This window comes from Pogonomyrmex barbatus, unplaced genomic scaffold (assembly GCF_055798465.1).
Source record: "Pogonomyrmex barbatus isolate J1 unplaced genomic scaffold, ASM5579846v1 scaffold18, whole genome shotgun sequence".
NCBI classification, from domain to species: domain Eukaryota; kingdom Metazoa; phylum Arthropoda; class Insecta; order Hymenoptera; family Formicidae; genus Pogonomyrmex; species Pogonomyrmex barbatus.
The window spans coordinates 2,873,149-2,892,538 of record NW_028297114.1 but is presented as its reverse complement, the minus strand read 5'-3'; the positions used below and the strand labels follow the sequence as shown (position 1 = coordinate 2,892,538).

At 28.9% G+C, this 19,390-nt stretch overlaps 2 protein-coding genes across 5 annotated transcripts; both read right to left on the bottom strand.

The window, feature by feature from the left end:
* Positions 1-511: 511 nt before the first annotated feature.
* Positions 512-3,835, bottom strand: LOC105426212 (cGMP-dependent protein kinase 1-like). The gene is made up of 8 exons (XM_089075196.1): positions 3,479-3,835; positions 2,981-3,222; positions 2,373-2,684; positions 1,650-1,881; positions 1,395-1,501; positions 1,070-1,309; positions 792-858; positions 512-607 (listed from the first exon to the last, which is right to left on the bottom strand). Exons 1-8 carry the CDS (start codon positions 3,593-3,595, stop codon positions 512-514), a joined length of 1,413 nt encoding a protein of 470 aa, XP_088931322.1. The 5' UTR covers positions 3,596-3,835.
* Positions 3,836-6,029: 2,194 nt separating this feature from the next.
* Positions 6,030-19,389, bottom strand: LOC105426172 (cGMP-dependent protein kinase, isozyme 1). 4 transcript variants are annotated; one of them, XM_011637275.3, is made up of 13 exons: positions 19,081-19,389; positions 11,228-11,379; positions 10,501-10,796; positions 10,174-10,316; positions 9,883-10,020; positions 9,439-9,617; positions 9,116-9,357; positions 8,406-8,729; positions 7,593-7,824; positions 7,350-7,456; positions 7,029-7,268; positions 6,847-6,913; positions 6,030-6,699 (listed from the first exon to the last, which is right to left on the bottom strand). In XM_011637275.3, the coding sequence occupies exons 2-13, from the start codon at positions 11,333-11,335 to the stop codon at positions 6,604-6,606; spliced, it is 2,172 nt and encodes a 723-aa protein (XP_011635577.2). In that variant the 5' UTR covers positions 11,336-11,379; positions 19,081-19,389; the 3' UTR covers positions 6,030-6,603. The 4 variants fall into 4 exon arrangements, with proteins under 4 accessions (XP_011635577.2, XP_011635576.2, XP_011635579.2 ...); XM_011637274.3 differs by lacking the exon at positions 19,081-19,389 and adding an exon at positions 16,859-17,080; XM_011637277.3 differs by lacking the exon at positions 19,081-19,389 and adding an exon at positions 12,065-12,294.
* Position 19,390: the final 1 nt, after the last annotated feature.

The window sequence follows — 19,390 nt, the reverse complement described above, 5'->3', positions numbered from 1 at the left end:
GCCGCCAAACGCGGCTTTTTTAAAATCCCGCAGGACGGAGTAGGGCGCGAAACAAACGCCGATGAATTTTGACAGCTTCGAATTATGGTCAAACTGATTATAATCATATTTAAATGATATTTAAATGATATTAGATATTTTAGGAAGATATTTCGAAAATTTTAAATATTATTTTATAATAAAGCTATTAATAATTTAATATTTTACACTTTTTATATTTTTAATTAAAGTTAAATTTACGACAGATAGCCAGCTTAATTAATTTTGAATTGATGCAATCAAAAAAACATTTAAACAATTGACAATTTTTTCGACTGGAGATTGTCAAATTGGACTATTGGACTTTTCTATATTTCCGTGAAATAATATGATATTTTGATTGACGTCGATAAAAAAAATATTTTTCATTTAATAATTATTTTCTGAGTTATTTTATATCCTATATATGAAAACAATGATTTTTTAAACTATCTTTTATTATTGTAATATAATAATTGTTAGTTTATTATAACTAAAAATTCGTATCCCAATCGGAGAAATCATTCAGCACTAGTTCGCGATCCTGGGGATAGACATCAAAATTCTTCATATCGAGATGTCCTTTTATCTAAAAAAGAAAAACAATTTTAACTAATTATAATCAATACCTCTTAACCTGTAAGAGTAAGTCTTAAAATTCATTATAAAAATTTTTATGTTTATAAATTAGATATGTTTATAAATTTTTTAAATTTAAGATTTATACTTTAATGGTATACTATTTGAAAATTATATAAAGTAAATTTACTTACCGATGGTTTTAAAAGAGCGATCATTGTTTGATTTTGTAATGACGTCCAATTGAAATTATAAAACCACCTAAACAAATAATTAATAAGCTCATGATTAATTTGCTTGACACATTATAATCGAGCAACAAAACAAAACGAGCGAATATATATTTTTCAGTAGTAATGGGCCAAACGTTCTTATTGAAATAGAAATAAAATCGTGAATTTACATGTAAACAAATTTTGAATTTTCAATAAATTTTATATAATCTACAATTGCCTTTTTGTGCAATATTTACTTGTGATTTCGTATGTCCGTGGCACCGTTTCGCAAGCAGCCAAGTCTCTTCGTCGGATTAAATTGGAGAAGATGTCGCATGAGACTTTTTGCAGTACTATTGACCGTATTGGGTATAGGAACACTGTCAAAACCTTTCACGATCTTCTCGCCTACCTCGATATCGTTTGGATCCTGGAAAGGCGTTCGGCCGAGAAGCAATTCGTACACCAAAATACCAAGGGCCCAATAATCCACGGCCCTTCAAAGCCGAAAATAAAAGAACATTCAAAACTTTTAATTATTCTTATTTTTCAAATTATTTGAATATTCAAAATCCGACAGACCTGTTATATCCTTTGACTTGAATAATTTCCGGTGCTAAGTATTCGGGTGTTCCTACGAAGGTTTTCGTTTTGTAAGGGCCTATCATCTTGCTGAAGCCAAAATCGGCCTGTGATCAAAATTTTATTGTTTTATATATTATTTACATTAGTAGATGGAAAAATATCTGCTATATTCTGTGCATATAGTTACTAGACATAAGTATTAACAATAGTTTGATTAATTTTATAGTTTATTAAATTATTATTAAAACGTACGAGCTTAATGTAGCCATTGTTGGCGATCAAGATATTCTCGGGCTTTAAATCTCTATAGACGATACCAAGTGTGTGAACATAATCGAGTGCTTCCAGGATGCAAGCGATGATGAATTGAGCAGTTGAATCGTTAAATCGACCTGTTCTGTACAGAGTTGTTCGCAGATCACCACCAAGGCATGCCTCCATCAGGAAGTAAAGATATCTGTTGTCTTTGAACGTCCTGTGTAATCTACATTTTTATAGATACAGATAAAAGATAAATGAAATGTTTCCTTCTTCGTACAAGTTCCTATATTAGAATATTTAACATATTTACGTCTTTTAATTCTCTTTCTCTCTCTCTCTCTCTCTCTCTCTCTCTCTCTAGTTCACTAAATAAAACCATTATTTCCATTAATAGAAAAAAATAATGAGTAATAAAATTAAAATAAGATATATAATAAATAAAATTATTTCTTTGCTTGTAAATTTCTTTTGTTTTTCTATTATTATTTGAAAAGACAATTTTAATATAAATATAAATAATTATATAAATATATATTCTATATTAATTGCAACAATATCAGTCATTCATGATCGTCATGATGGTGAATATGTTAAAATTTAAAGTATCTCATTTATTTGGCTTACGATTGATATTGATTGAATCAGCGATGGAAATTAATATAATTGAATATTTTTTTTGAGTGTCAATATAGATGAAAAATAAATTTCGCTCACTTGCAAATGAAAGGAGAATTGCACAGTCTCAGATTCTGTTTCTCGTTGTATATAAGTTTCTGGTATCCTTTCTGTGTAATCATCTTCTTACGCACTTTCTTCCTGGCGAAGCTAATATTTGGCATCGTTTTTATGATCACTAATTCCACTCTACCATAACCACCAGTGCCTATGGTTCCAATGACTTCTATGTCCGATAGAGTCAAGTTTCGAAATTCGTAATCCCAGAAATCCGTGATTGTCGGACTTTTATAATCTTGCCAATTCTTATTTCGTATCGATTCTAATCCGCCGAGGTAGTTCAAAAAGGATCTGTATTAAATAAACAAAGTGTCAACGCATTTATTTATCATTTTTCTTTCATCAAACAGTATTGAGTAATTTTTTAATAATTTTTTTTATATATAATTTTTACACGAATATATATAATTTATTATATTTGTTTTCTAATTTGCAATTCTATTTTGTAAATTTTTGTGATAAAAAAAATTGACTCCAATTTAAAAATTGCAGATTGACTTTCAATTTGACAATTCAAATAGGATTATACAAAGAGTAAAAAAAATTGCTATAATAACAAAAAATAAATTTTTAATTTTGTATCGTACTCTCTGTCGATTGTGTAGCATTCGGTTCCAGGTGGTAGAGCGATGGCATTTGCTTGTCGTTTAGTGTCATTGTTGTATAGGGCTTTTTCTCCAAAATAGTTTCCTTTATGAAGTATCATCAGTTCCTCCTCAACACCATGCAAATTAGTTTTTGTAATTCTGACATTGCCATCGTTTATTATGAAGAACTTATCTCCCGGCTCTCCTTCGCGTATGATGTACGAATGAGAAGAATAAAATTCCTAACATAATAATATTTATTTGTTCATTTTGCAAATAATTTAATAATAATATTTTTTAACAGATTTTTCTTGAAATCTGTTTGATATAATATTATTTAAAATGTTTGATATAATATTATTTAAAATAAATGTTCTACTTAAATAAAAGATTTGATAACGATTTATTTTTTTATTAAAAAAAAAAACAGAAGTTATTGAGAAAGAGAAAGCAAAGCTAATTAAATATAATAAATTGGAAATGATAACTTTTACATACCACAGTTATTAAATCGGACATTTTTAAAAGGACTTCCTCAGGAAGCATTTGTAATACAGAAATTCGACGGAAAACTTGCAGATTATAATGCGTATATTCTCTTTCAGTTTTCTGCATTATAGTTTGGAAGATTTTTCGATCTAGGACCCAAACTTTACCATTTGTTTGTGCTAAATTAAATTTTTTAATATTTAAACTATTAGTATTTGAGAGAAAACAAGATGACTGATATGTATTAACAATATAATAATGAATTATTTTTTTATGTTTACATTTCCTCTGTAGAAAAATAAGAATAAATGTTTAAAAATAAAAAAAATTTATTTTATAATATTAATACCATCAATTGAGCATAATCTTTTCGTGTTGTATAATAATGCTAATTCTCCAAAAGCAACGCCTGATCCAAAATTCCCATAATATATATTATCCACATATATTTCGAAAATCCCATCTTCTGAGACGTATAAATGAGATCCTGATATGAAGAAAAATTATTAAATATTTTTACTTACGTATTTGACATAATTTTATCATTGCCATTACAAGATGAATCTTTAAGAAATATTGAAGTGTATTAACATAGTCTATATATTTATATTACATTAAAAGATATTTTCTTTTTCAAAATATTTAATTAAAGCATTTAAAACAGAAACGATAAATAAATTATCGAAATAAAAGTGACTATCTTTTACCTATTTCACCCTGGTGGATGAGTCGCGTTTGCCTTTTAACTTTTTTAGAATACATGGATGAAATTATCTCCTCAATACGATTCTCATCGAGATCTCCCAGAAATTTATTGCTTAGAATAGCGCTTTTAATTAGTTTTCGCGTTCTGTGAAAAATATTGCAAAAATTTTGATTAAAGAGTCTTCGGTAATTAGATTTATTATTTTTCCAGAGCTTAAAAAAGTTAAATTAAATATTTTTAATCTTAAGGACATACTTTTCTTAAAATTAAAATTTTTGTAATTTTAGGAACTTAAAACAATTAATGTAAATTTAATTTTTTGCGTAGAGTATTAATATTCATAAATTTTATAAAGATATTTTTGAAATCTTTAGAAACAATCAAGTTACTTTTATATTGAATTTTATGATTCTGTCTAACATAATAATCATGCTGATTATTATAAAATTTACGTAGCATATTGTTCGGTACTCTGTGTTTTTATCGAAGTGTGGGATTTCAGCCAGTAATACATCTGTTTCATCAAAAATATCACGTTTACGTTGATAAGTCAAAAGCCGATAAAATTGATTGCTTTCCTTCTGCGAATTAGAACGTTTATTAATTTGCGTCAAATTGATTGTGGCTCGAAAAGTATTTCGAAAACAGAGCGTATTCATTTTGTTTTTCTACAAGTTTATCTGTAATTAAATATTTAATTATAAAAATATTAATAGCTTTTATAAGTAGATAAGTAAATAAATAAATAATATTAGTCAAATTATCTATTATAAAAATCGTAATTTTTATTAAATTATAATTTTTATAATTTTACAAATTTTAGTATAATTTTATCAATTTAGTACAATTTCTACAATTTTATCAATTTCATAAAATTGGGAATTTTGCTAACAATAATAGAGATTATCATTTCGAGATAAATAAAGATTATATTATCTTTTCTCATTTTAAAATTAATTTTTATTAATAAGAAAGAATAATTTTTCTCATAAGAAAGAAAAAGTTGATATTTAATAATAAACAACGATAAGTAAAATTAATTCGTTTGACTTAGAACTTATTTCTTCCCTTACCTGGTTATAACAAGCTTTTAACGTTATTGATATCAATAGTCAACTGCCTGTTGAATTGAACAACGCAATTGTAGAAACTGTGGTAGATCTTATCTGCAATGTGGATATGGCTAAAGTTAGTTGCCACAGTAATTTATAAAGGTCACCATCGTTATTAACAAAAATACACAGTTTGATAAGATCGATAATATTGTTATATTAGTCTGTCTAATAATATAATTTTTATAACAGATGAATCCTTGTTTTATCTATATGTTTATATATAAATTGTTATATATAGTTTCATAGATAGTGCAATAATGATGTGCAATAATGTATTGAGTTAAATAAAATGTAAAATTTAATAGCGTATGCATACTAAGAGAAGTATATGAAGAAATATATGAAGAAAATATATAAAACATATGAAATATATGAAAAAGATAAAAAATTATTTATTATTAAAATGTTTTGTTATGTAATTCATCTATATATTTTTTAATAATGTATGTTTAATTAAAATTAGATAAGCATTGAATGCTTTACGAGCAGACTAAAGAAACTTAGAAACTTAGAAATAATTTTCTTAATTTTTCAATAAATAATTATACAATCGCAATAATTATAAAATTATTAATTTACGAATATTATATATAGAAGACGTCATCATCTTATAATATTTTTTTTTAATTTTCATGTATAATTATGTAATAATTATGTGATTTAATTATATGACTTAATTGTTTTAAAATCTTAAAATCTTCCTCTTATAGACAGAAGAATATAAAACATAAAACGTATATTATAGAACGTATATTAATTTATTACAAATGTTATTACAAATTACACGTCAATAGTTTTTACATGAAACGAAATATCAGTTAAGTTAAGAGAAGACGTATATTCACTTGCGATTAAAATACACCGGAATATTAGTGATTGCTCGTAAAGAAATAATCAGTTCTAATAAAGTAAATTATATTTTACAAATTATTTGTCTATTTAAAAAAGCATCTAATTGAGAAGAGAATAATTTTTAAGACAGAATAATTTTAGAAAAAAGCTATTTTATAATTTTATGATCAATCAAAATAGAAAATATAAATTTCTTGTATAAAGACAATTTACTATTAACTACTAATTTACTATTAACAAATACCTTAATTTATAATGCAACTCTTCTTTTTTACATTTCGAAATTGTGTCAACGCGATTATTTTTGTATTTTTGTCATTTTTTTAATAACATTTCATAAAAAGATCTATAATATTTTTATAACTATACGAATGATTAACATATGTATTCTTTTTAATGCATTTAAATATGGTGTGATTCCTGCTTTTATTTTCTAGTTTCAATAAATGAAGAATTTATCTTCAGAAGTCGATGTCCCAACCGGAAAACTCATCCGGAGGAATATCGCGATCAGCTGGATATTTTTCAAAATTACGCGTATCAAGTTGATGTCGCACCTAAAAATGTACAGATAAAATAAATTTTAATATAAGCAAATTTTTTGAATAAAAAATAAAAAAATTAAGGATCGCATTGTTTGAACAAAAGTAGTAAAAAATATTAAAAGTTTAATATATTAAAAGTAAATTTTGAAATAGATGTACCGTAGGCACAATTGGAGCCGGTAGAGCTAATCTTTGAAGCGCTTGCCAATTGAATCCGGAAAACCATCTATTAGAAAAAAATAGATAGAAGTCACACCTTTTATTATACTAGTTCTTTAAATTTTATGAAGTAAAAATATATTAATCTCTTTCTTTTATGTAAGAATTTTCTAACAACTTACTTATGATCGCGAATATCCTGTATTCCATTTCGTTGGAAACCTAATCGTTCCGAGGCATTCATACGGAGCAGCTTCTTGATAAGATTATTAGCATGTTTATTAACGATATTCGGAATACCAACCATCTCGATACCTTTCAGGATTTTATTGTAAGTCGTCATATGATCGGATCCTCGGAAGGGCGGTTTACCAACGAGAAGTTCGTGCGTTAGAATACCAAGGGCCCAATAATCCACCGCTCTAACAAAGTGGAAAAATAAATGTGATGAAAAATACATTGGAAATCATTATGATAATCGAATAGATGACTGAATTTCGTACCTGTCGTGTCCTTTATTCAAAATAATTTCGGGTGCTACATACTCGGGCGTGCCCGCAAACGTCCACGTTTTAGCTGGACCAATTTTTTTACTGAATCCAAAGTCCACCTATTGAAAAAAATTAATCTTTGCATATAAACCGCCAGTTTTTATTTATAGTTGTACAAATAGTTTAAATGATTTAATATAGATTTCCAAAAAATTTGAGTAGAAAATTAAACCAATTAATAATTGAGTATCTCACCAGCTTCAAGTAGCCGCGCGTGTCGAGCATAAGATTCTCTGGTTTGAGATCTCGATAAACGATATTTAGCGAATGAAGATGATCGAGAGCTTCGACTACGCAGCCGACCATAAATTGCGCAGTGGCATCGTCGAAATAACGTCTCCTCTGGAGGGTAGTCCAGACGTCTCCGCCGAGACATACTTCCATGAGGAAATATACGTACTTGTTATCCTTATATGTTTGATAAAGCCTGAGAAGATACGAAATTATATTATATTAATTTGAATCCAACTGATATGATACAAATCTACTTAAAAATTCTCGTATAATTTTATTAGAATTTATTGAAAAAATATTTTTATAAAATCTTTATATTTTCCTAATAAAAAAAATTATTTAAGATTTTTCATTAGTAAATAGTAGATATTTCAAGTTTTAGTTAAATTATGTAAATAAATAAATAATTAATAGATGTAGAATTTAGATAGCAATAAACAGAGATATCGCTATCTACTTAGATAAACAACTAGTAGACGTTCCGGAGGGAGCTATATGAGACTTTCCATTTGGAGGCTATATGAGAAAAACTATGTGGGGGCTAGATGGGAAAAACTAGATGGGGGCAATATGGGAAAAACTATGTGGGGGCTAGATGGTCCTAGTAGATGTTCCAAATAAATTGAAATATTATTGAAATATTTCAATTTGTACTGATTTAACACAATTTTGGTACTAACTATGATAATTTCATTAATAATTATATGCATGCTTTGATAATTACAAATTAATCTCGATATATATTACGCTGTAAAAATTTTAGTGACAACTTACTTGCATATGAAAGGTGAATCGCATGCTTGCATAATGTGCTTCTCGTTCAGTACGTGCTCTTGCTGTTGCTGCTCGACCATGGCCTTCTTCTTGAGTTTCTTTAGAGCGAAGCTCTTATTCGGGTCAGATCTGAGCGTGACCAATTCAACACGACCGAATCCACCCACTCCTAAAGTTCCCTTCGTTTCAAGGTCGATCAAGGTTAAACTCGCATACTCGTTGGTCCACTTCTTTGGTGTCAACGAACGCTTTTGCTTCTCGTATTCCGCCAACCAGTCTTTGTTGCGAATCTCGTCCAGACTACCCAGGTAGTTCAGAAATGACCTAGAAATTTTTTCGAGTTATGTAATATTCATTACACGTAAAAAATCTTAAAACTATCATTTATTAATTAAACGTTTCTTTATAAATAATATATTACAATAAAATATTAATACATTTGCAATAATATAATAAACATAATAATGCAATTTATGTCGAGGATAAATCTTAAATCTTCAAAATGATCTTAAAAAACATTAACATTAAAATAAACAAAATTTTATTGTTTTAAATAAATATGGAAATATTTCAAATTAAATAACAGAAAAATCATAAAAATAAAGATAATTTTTTTTTACTTTTAATACCTTTTAAGTTTCAATTATAAATAATTAGATACTAAACGTTCACTAAGTACGACATACTAAATGTGTACTAATTGAACTTACGTTCTGTCCAATGTCAAACATTCGACACCAGGTGCAAGTGCAATCGCGTTAGCACGTCGTTCTCCCTCATCGTCGTAGAGAGCCAATTCGCCGAAATAATCTCCTTTGCTGAGGACCACCAGTTCCTCCTCGCCTCCGTATTCGGTATACTTGGTGATTCGTACGTTTCCTCCGCTGATTATATAAAATTTTTCACCTTTCTCGCCCTGTCGCAATATTTTTGCTCCAGCTGGAAAAAATTCCTGCAAATTACAATATTTTTAAAAATTATATCATAAACAGTAAGCAGGACAATATCTTTTAAGACGATTCTTTTTATTTACTATTCTTATGAGATCGGATATCTTCGCGAGCACGTGGTCCTTAGGTTCAGGAAGTTTTTGGAGAACGGAAACTCGTTGGAGAAAGCGAATGTTGCCTTCTAATTGTTCCTGAGCTGTTTTCATCATTATAGTTAGAAATACTGATCTGTCAAGCACCCATACTTTCCCAGGTTTCTTTACTGAAATAACACAAAATTAAACAAATATTAATAATATAACATAAATATTTCTTAGTTCTTAAACAAATTTCTAATTTTTTTAAATTTTACAGTGCATTATAATGTATTCAGTAATATTGTAAATTATGTTACATGCGTACGTGTGTTTTATTTTACAAAACTTTATAAACTTTCTTTGTAATATTTATAAAATGTAAGTTTAATTGTATACTCTGCTTTATTTTTAGATTTTAATCAAAATTATTGACGGTAATTTGACGTTTACCGCTAATAGATCGAAGTCTTTTTGTATTATACAATAGGGCGATCTCTCCAAATGCAACTCCTGGTCCGAAAGTTCTTTGAAATTTATTCCCTTCGTAAATGTCGAAATCTCCCTCTGCTGATACGTACAAGTGGGAACCTATAAAAAAAAGAATATACGTATGAAGATTTACGTGCAATTATATACATTAATATTTATAATTCTAATATATTTGTAATATAAAATTTAATTATTTTTGTGATACGCTCTAATATTTATATAAAAAATATGGAAGATTAAATACAAATGTACCTATATCGCCTTCTCGGATGACCATAGTATTAGCAGGAATTTGTTTGGGATACATAGCGGAAACGAGTGCTTCCACCTGATTTTCTTCAAGATTACCTAGAAATTCATTTTCCAAAATGGCTCTTTTAATTTGCCTCGCACTCCTATAAATAAAATAATATGTTTTATTTTTCCAAAAAATTGAGATAATAATTTGAAAATAATTATATACTATATACATGAAAAATTTATTTTCAAATTAATATTATTCTTTATAATTATAATTATAATTTTAATACTAGCTCCTATAAATCATATCATATTTATTTATTAATATCTTTTAATCACCTGGCATCCTTTTCGTATACAGGCGTCGGTGCTGAAGGTGGAGTCGGCGTCCTTCCGATGACGCCACCCCTTGGATTATTCGCATGTTGTTCGCCATTGTTCATGGCAGCTGTATCTTCTAATCCGGAATGTTCTTGATGTGGAATAGATGATTGATGATTGATATGATTGACTTCAGATGATGATGACGATGACTCGGTGATTTTCGTGAGTGATGTGGATGACGTGGATGATGATGGTCCATTTATAGTGCCATTTATAGTTAACGAGGGGAAGGTTCCAGGTAACGGACGGATCTAATGGAATAATATTTTAATAAGATTTTCTTTTATTTCTTGAGCAAAGTTTTTTAATTAATACATTGACTGATATTGAAAATTAAAATACTTTTTTAAGATGCCTTTCTTATAGCTTTTTTATATTTCTATAAGATTTTATAATCTGTAGGAAAAAATCGATATAAAAATAATAATTATTTTATTTTATTAGAATTGTAAAGAAATAATACAATAGAAATAATACAAAATTTAATTCTTCTGTAGCTTCCGTGGAGTAAAAAGATAGGCAGCACTTTCTAAAAGGGTGTTCAGTATGTTGTAACCAACTTAATGAATTTACTAGGTAGTATATTATAGTCAATATGATAATTAGAAAGTTGATTTTTATATAATCATGTTTCTTTTAACATTGAGTGAATTCATTTATGAATTAAAAAAATAAAACTTACAACGCCTATGGTGAAGCTAGTAGAATCCTCATAGCCCGGCAGAGGGGTGAGATTAATGCTACCCCTCTGCCCGAGGATGTTGGCTCTCGGGAAACACGAGAACCTCATGTTATCTTCGTCCAACGCATGTCCAAAGCAAATTCTTTTAATGCCTGAAAAAAGAATATGTCTCTCTTTAAAAGTCGACTGAAAATCGCGACAAATTCGACAAACGTCGAATAAACAGCGAACATTTGTTGTTATCAACAGATATATATGCCAAAATGCATGCAAATAAAATGTTTGATTCATATTTGGTTTGATTCTCTCGCGAAACGATACATCAAAGAAAAAACTTTATTTTATTGACAAGAAAAAATTGTAAAGTAAGAAAAACATTACATATATATTAGGAATTTGTAGCACAAATATATTTTTTGAGCAACATTATTCTATAATTAATATCTTATATCTTTTGTTAATACGTTGATACATTGTAATTAATTTACAACGTATCTGTTATAAATTATTGTGTTTACATTTATTATTTCATCCGTAATATTTAATACAAAAAAGACCTTTATTATTTTGTCGAAAATCAAAATTTGACAGCAATTTAATCATTTTCCTATGGAACAATTAATTTCACAAAACAGACGTATATAAATTAAGAAGCTCCTATTTAATCTCCTTAGACACGTTGATGTGACATAACATGATTTTGTTTATCATCATATGTACACCTAAAATAATCGTCAATAATCGTTTCTCGCCTGCCTCGAAAAATAATTAAGTTAATAGCCTTATAATTGAGCAAAATACACAATACTAGGTCGATCATTTTGGTCATTCACTCACACGTGTCACGTTTCTTTCTTCATAGCAACTCCTAGCAGGTGATCATTCTTCGATATCGCTTCACGAAGAGGTCATTCGTGACCAGCACTTGTTTTCTTCGTCGAACGCTTCGATCTGTGTCGAGTTGTGTTCCGCTCATGGTTTTACATACTACTCCACTTTTCGTGACACGTTACTTTTTTTCATGCGACTCTTGTTCTGCGGTCTTGTTGTGAGAGCCAATTGCTTCCACACCAGTCACATGCTTATGCTAATGGTGTTTGGTGCACGTGATATATTGTGCCTTGACGTCACAATGCATTAGCACATGCTTATGATGATGAGAATATTCTCGACTTCACCAAGTCCGATCATCCTTTCCTTTTCGTTAAAGTTTCCATTTCACAATTATGGTAATTCTTTTACAAAGAAGCGCTACGAAGATATGTTAAAGTTCGTAATTCGTGTAAAGTTTCGAAATGCATCCCCTAAATATTACGATAAACGTCACTCATGAATTTGCAATTTGCATTACTGCGTTTTTAATATTTCTTATTATTCCACGATTTATAAATTAATTTTGTATATAAAATGCAATATAAAAATATTTTACAGATTAATTGTAGGAATCTGTTTAAAACAAACCAAAGTTAATTTTTATAATAATTTTATTCTTTCCTTTCTACAAGATCCTTTCCGTGCAAGATAAAAACTTAATTTGATAGGTCAATATTATTGATACGAGGTTTCTTTTTTAAACCACTGATAGGACGTTTCATGTTTTTTTCTCTATAAAAAATGTTTTTTATAAAGTTATACATTTTCTTTTGTATATACATATATAAATTACTTCTAATTGCCAATTATAAGTGGAATATATTTTATCAAAAACTGAGAGACTCACGTGTTGTTTTCTTCAACAGTGCTCTCTCAGGGAAAATCCGTGACGAGGTTTGTGTAAAATTTATCTTACGCAGCTTCTCGCTAATTCAGGCCACGCGACGCCTCGCTGTTGATTTTGTCGCGATGTGACAATCAACGATTCATTTGGTTTCATTAAAATCTTTCGCAAGGTACACGTGATACTATATCTATTTGCTTCTAATCCATCGGATATTGTTTTATGGGAATCGTGAGGTGTTACTTTGTTTATCACCACTATGCAAACAGCGTAGGAATCTCGAGGTTATATCTTTTAGATGTGTTCATTATTCATGACGTTTTAAAAATCTTAATTATACCAATTATTACTGTTTAGCAACGTCGATATAAACTGATTTTTCCTCTATCAACATTGAAAGAAACACTTCTCGGAATTTTTAAAATTTGACAATGAATACTCCAGCAATTAAATAGAATATATATTTAGTTCAAAATTAACTGGAAACTTTTGTTATATGTATTCGTAAAATTTAAATCAAGTCTTTTGTTTTTACAATTGTCTGTAATTAAAAGAACTTTTTATTTTTAATTGTTACCTTTAAGTTATTTTAACTTTCGAAAGGAACAACTCTCCTATCCTCATATTAATTTCAGTTATCAAATATTTTATATATAAATATTATATGTTACGTTGTTTTCGTAAGGAATATTTATTAAATTTTTGAAAATTTTAATTAAATTAAAAAAAATTTTGTTTTAATAGATTGCAAAAATATTTTGGTAAGACGCGATCTTAATTCGCAGAATTTTCAAATGATGCATAGCCTCTTTACGGATGCAAGGTCGGCTGGTCTCGGATTGTACGCATTATATTGGGAACATGATAACAATATTTGATTAAACATGCGAGTAAACGATTGCTCAAGCCCTAAATATAGCGCGTATCCACCAAGTATGCACTCGTTGTAGCATGCACGATATGCGCGACTCTGCATGCGATCAATTAATCAGTAAGTGATTTCGAAAAATTTTTAGAAATTTTAAATTTGTCACCGCTTCTTTGCGTTCTAATAATAATAATGCTAAAGAGAAAAAAGTGCTTTGAAATTGTCTACGATAAGAAAATTGTGTCAGAGGCGATACGCAAACAATTGCCTCGCTGAAATAATTGAATTTAAGCCTATGAGAGCCTAGAGATTCTATCGCGCGCGCTGAACTATGAAAATTATATAACCATAATTAATGAGGTGATCGTATCGTTGTTCATTATTTCAGCAGGCAAATCACGCGTTTTACCATTGCATCCAGAAATGAAAGATAAGAAAGCCCTGTGCCTTTCCGGTGTCACATAATGAAGTAATTAGATAATATTTACGTAATAGAAAAAAACGTAAAAGAAATTAAAAAAATCATTTTAAATTTGTAATTAAAATAAATTTCCAAAGAAAGAGCTACTGTCTATTGTATACAACAAAAAATGTATAGCCTAATAAAATAAATTTGACATTGTTAGAGTAATAAAGAGTTATTGTGAAGATGTGTTTATTATATTTTCATAAATGTGTATGATTAAGTTATGTAAATAATTATTCTTAAAATTCTTTAATATTGCATTAAACTTGAAAGAAATATAATACCGTTCTTTTAATCCAACGGTAATTAATTGCAGAGGTTTTCTTTTGTGGAAAAGCAATTCAATAATAATTCAAATAATGCTGCATTTATTCGCCATATTTAATTGCTTTTTTATAACTTACGAAATAGTATATAAAATAATTGAATAAGCATTTTATTTATATCATGAATTATATTGTACATATATAGATTTTACAATCGTTACGTTTTATAGAGGAAAAGTATAATGTCAAGGAGGAAAACGCGATCGAAAATAGTGGCCAATCGACGTCAATTATATACGCAATTCCATGCTCTTAATGAGAAATGACATTTCCTGTCTCTGAAATGACGACCATGCATCGTTAACGGCTCGGAATTAAAGTCTCGAGGCGCAACAACTGCGGTTCGCGCCTCGATGTGCAGCGATGTGCACTCGACATAACGCGTAGCGCATCACGCGACACTTCTTTCGCTTCGTTTTTCAATTCAGCTGTTTATGTAAAAATTGCGAGGTCGCAAGTCACGGAAATGATGAGAACGTAACGATATTGTAATCTGTTGCACAATGCGCAGCTCGGTGTCGATTTTCCTGACGGAAAACACACCGGCGATATTTAAACGCACGTGTGTCATCGTGATTGCGAAAAACCGATGACAAGAATAAATGATAATATAACTCCTGCCTCGTTGAATTTTAAAACGTTCGTCGGAAATGCGACTTTTTAAGTACTTGAACGAGTTATTCGTGGATGCGATAACAATTTGGATTTGGCTTAATAACTAGCAGATTTACACAATATCTTGAAACTCAAACGCTTTTTTCACGAGTTTTTTCTCACTTTATTCTTAATTTAAATTTTGTCACATCTATTTATAATAATTATATTTCTGATATTTACAGAAATTATTTTTTATTAATAATGTAATATTCAAAATAATTTATATACATTTACACAAAAGTTGATCTAACTAAATTGTTAAACTGATAGCTTTATAAGCAATTATATTAGATACATAATTTATATATAGCTTAATTCTAATTTAAGAAGAGTCAAAACACTCTTAAAATATATTTTTTACATTTGACATTTTTGCAATAATTACGTAAAGATTTTTTTTCTCATGTCGGTGTGTTAATTATGACTTATGTTAGTCTCCCGATTTAGACTTCTTCACGTGGAGATATTTTTATGTTTTGTAAATATTTTATAATATAACGTAAAGATAATGCTATATATGTTAAGGCAACAAGCAATCAAGCATTGCCCGATGTTTTATCGACATATTTGCAAAGAGGTCTGCGTATACATTTCAAGTCGCGGACAATTAAGGTAACATTGTTTGGTAATGTCAGTTACATAGGCGCCTCTTTATTACAGGCGCGTTTAATCAACTGTATCGACAACAGTTGCCGAGGTTAATTAACTTTATCCGTGTATACGTACGGCAGTAATTAATTTTCTTAAAACCACACGTGCGTATTACGCGCACGTTGGTTTTGTGACGTACGTGTAGAGCTACTTTTTGTAGGTTCATTTATTCATTATTTTCAACTCGTCGCTCACATCGCTTGCCTTTTTTTAAATTCGTACAAGTTATCTATGCTCAAGGCAAATAGAGATGTAAGCGCAGTGATAAAAGAGAAGCTAGAAAAATCTAACTTCAGTTAATCTTCAAGCTTCTTTGTTATAAGAAAACCAGATTGTTTCATTGCGTAATAATTTTTCAGTATTTATATATAAAACATTACACATTATTTATTTTATATATTAACATTAATTAATATTATTGTGTTATATATAAATATGACATATTAAATAATTTTATTTTTATGAATTAATTTTTAATTATATAAAATTCAGCATTATATGTATATGTATACTTTAGAGCATTTGAAAATAAGTATTAAAATAAGTAAAATAATATAAAAAACGATACATTTAACTAATATATAATTTATTTTTTTTACAAGAGAGAGTTGAATATTCCGTAGTTAATAATAATTAAGTTACTTAACAATGTATTTATGCTCTCATCGCGGCAGCGATGATATTACAGAAATCTTATCACCCGGCTGTCTTGTTTCGATTATCAACATCGGAATGCAACATCGATCTTGAAATTTATCAGCCTAGAATGATATCGGGAACACGAATCAACGTTTCCGTGGGTCGATTAGATAATCGATCATGCGGATAAAAGATATGCGTGCGAGGAGGGTGAAACGTCTGTCTTGGCTTTGTCCTTTTGACAGAGCGAATTCGATGACACGTGTAACGCAATTAGCGCGATGCTCAGTCATCTTTTGAAACTCACCCTTCAGGTTGACGTGAGAGATGTTTCAAGACGGATTAGAGAATCCTGCGCGCCGAGGGGAGGGGGGGCTCCCGAAGGACGACAGATCGTGACGTCGAGGAGGATCACGCGCTTCCCGCTCGCGCGATTTCGAAACGAGGAGACATGAGCCTTTTTTTTCCAAGTACGACCGCACGGAGGTGCACCGCACGAATTCGCACGTCCGACTGGTGCCTCAAGTACGACAAAGACGCAGAAATCTTATCTAGCCGATAACAGAGCGGCGACGAGCAGTGTCAACAGCAGGTATATGTGGCGCGCGAGCATCTTATCTAATGAGTCTATTCTCTTTCCATTAATAAAGGCCGCCTTTGCGCTCTTTGTCGAATATTCATACAAACAATTATAACTTCCCGGAGAAACATTATATTCTTGGCGTTGCGACAACGTTAAGCTTCGCTTGTTTAAGCTCCCGTGTGCGAAAGTAGAAATAATAATTAAAATCACTTCGTTAATTATTAAACTTTATTCTCTTTTCTCTATTTCTCTGTTTCACTGAAATGAGCAGACTCATGATTTCGAATAAATACATTTGCCGCAGCGATAATTATTATATATAGGCTTTCATTAAAGCGGAAAATTGGTAGTTTAAATTTAAGAAACAAGTTGGACAAAATAATCTTAATTTATTTTATTCATTTAAATGTATATATAGTTATTTAAATGTATATAGTTTGAAGATTAAAATGCTAATTTTATGTATAATACATAATTATATATATCTTTTTGACATTAAAACATGTACATAGACATGCTAATTTTTGAATTATTTATACTTATAGAAATTCATATTTTCATGATTAAAGGAAAATGTTTAAACATGAAACAATTTTTCCTTTGAATATGAATACTAATTTGTCTTTATGTGCTGATTCAGCATAATTTTCTTTAATTTGCATCCTCATGTAGCAAATTACGGATGTATGTTTAAAATTTTCAACAAGCTTTAGTATAACTAGACTTAAAAGTTCAACTAGACTTCTAGATAATACTATCAAAGTAATGTTTTATCATAAATGTTTAAAGTGCGTCAGCGACAATAATTAAGTAACATGGACAAAACAAGTAACATGGAAAAAAATGTCTAAAGACATGCTTATAAGTATTGCAACATGTACATAATTGTGTTTAAAGATATTATTATTATGTGTTATTGCAATTTCTAAAAATAATCGCGAAACATTTTTTGTAAGACTTTAAACAATTAGATTATCGACTGATATTTAGCAACCTTGAAAGATCATTTTAGCTTACTGACAAGTGTTGCTAGCTAATAAACTAAAAGAATCTTTTTCTGCTCTCATTTGTCTTTATATTTCCTGCATTCTTATCTTTGTAACGATGATCTTTTATCGTGAATTTTTATCGCGTTTATTACTTATATACCTTAGTTTTTCAACATTATGATAAATGATGTAATTCCATTTATTCTGGTGTTTTAATATTTTTCTTATGGGAGAAGAGACAAAAAGAGAAAAAAAGAGAAAGAAAGGGGGAAGCAAGAAACAGTTAAACTGTATTTGCTATAAATTTTTTACTCTAATTTATTTAAATAATTTTGCTTTTGCTTGTTCTGCATCTATTTGATTTATCAAGATGAGTAATCACCCTTCTTTCTTATCATTCTCCGTTTTTTAGAGACAATTAGATAACATTAAATAAACAAAGGGGCTAGCTCTTTTTTCTAGAATTTGAATATTCATTATTTGAGTAAAATCAACATCTAATTTAATTTATTTATACTCTTTTACAATAACTCAGTTAAAACAATTGTGATATTTACGTTGTGTCATATTCTTGGTAATTTTAGTAATAATGATTTAAATTTTTGTTGCTTCTATAAATTTAAAAATAATTTTTGTTAAATAACAAATTACGATGAAAAATTGTGTATCGAATTCTTATAAATCATATAATATTCTTACACATTGACATTTGATAAAAAATAAAAATTGTCTGCAAATAATTTATTCATATTTATTTATAATTAATATTAAATTTAGAAAATTGTTATATCTCGATATGCCTACATGCTATAAAAATAAAAATTATTAATAAAAAAATGCGGAAAAACTTTATATAAATTTATATAAATTTATATTTCATAAAAAAAATTGTTGATGTTTCGTCTCGCAAAAATCTACTAATAAAGTGTCTGTAGTTATTTTATTGGAAATACTTGCCTTTCTTTATGATTTCTTGATTCCACCAGTTATCCTTATATTCTTGCGCTAATAAAATGCACAATAAAACGAAAAACGTTTCATTTTAAAAAACAAGTATTTTCCTTGAAACACGTTTACAAATACATTCTTGTCATTTTCGTCGAATTGCTCGTAAACGCACGATGATGTTTGTCACTGACTTGATGTATTTCAACTGTCACTTAAATTTTAATAGTTAATAATTCACATATTACGCTGTTTGCCAAAAATGCAGATTTATCGTCATTAAATTAAAGTTTCACCAATAATAATTATCGCTCAATTGTCA

Bases quoted from the DNA above. Each gene is read 5' to 3' on its own strand.
- LOC105426172 (XM_011637275.3), bottom strand. From the start codon at position 11,335: ATGAGGTTCTCGTGTTTCCCGAGAGCCAACATCCTCGGGCAGAGGGGT. The intron at 9,618-9,882 runs GTAAACGTCAAA...GTGTTATTTCAG, and splicing joins AAGACTTCGATCTATTAGCG to TAAAGAAACCTGGGAAAGTA. The intron at 6,700-6,846 runs GTACATCTATTT...GTACATTTTTAG, and splicing joins CGGCTCCAATTGTGCCTACG to GTGCGACATCAACTTGATAC.
- LOC105426212 (XM_089075196.1), bottom strand. From the start codon at position 3,595: ATGCAGAAAACTGAAAGAGAATATACGCATTATAATCTGCAAGTTTTC. The intron at 3,223-3,478 runs GTATGTAAAAGT...TTATTATGTTAG, and splicing joins TGTCCGATTTAATAACTGTG to GAATTTTATTCTTCTCATTC. The intron at 1,502-1,649 runs GTACGTTTTAAT...TTTTGATCACAG, and splicing joins ACAATGGCTACATTAAGCTC to GCCGATTTTGGCTTCAGCAA.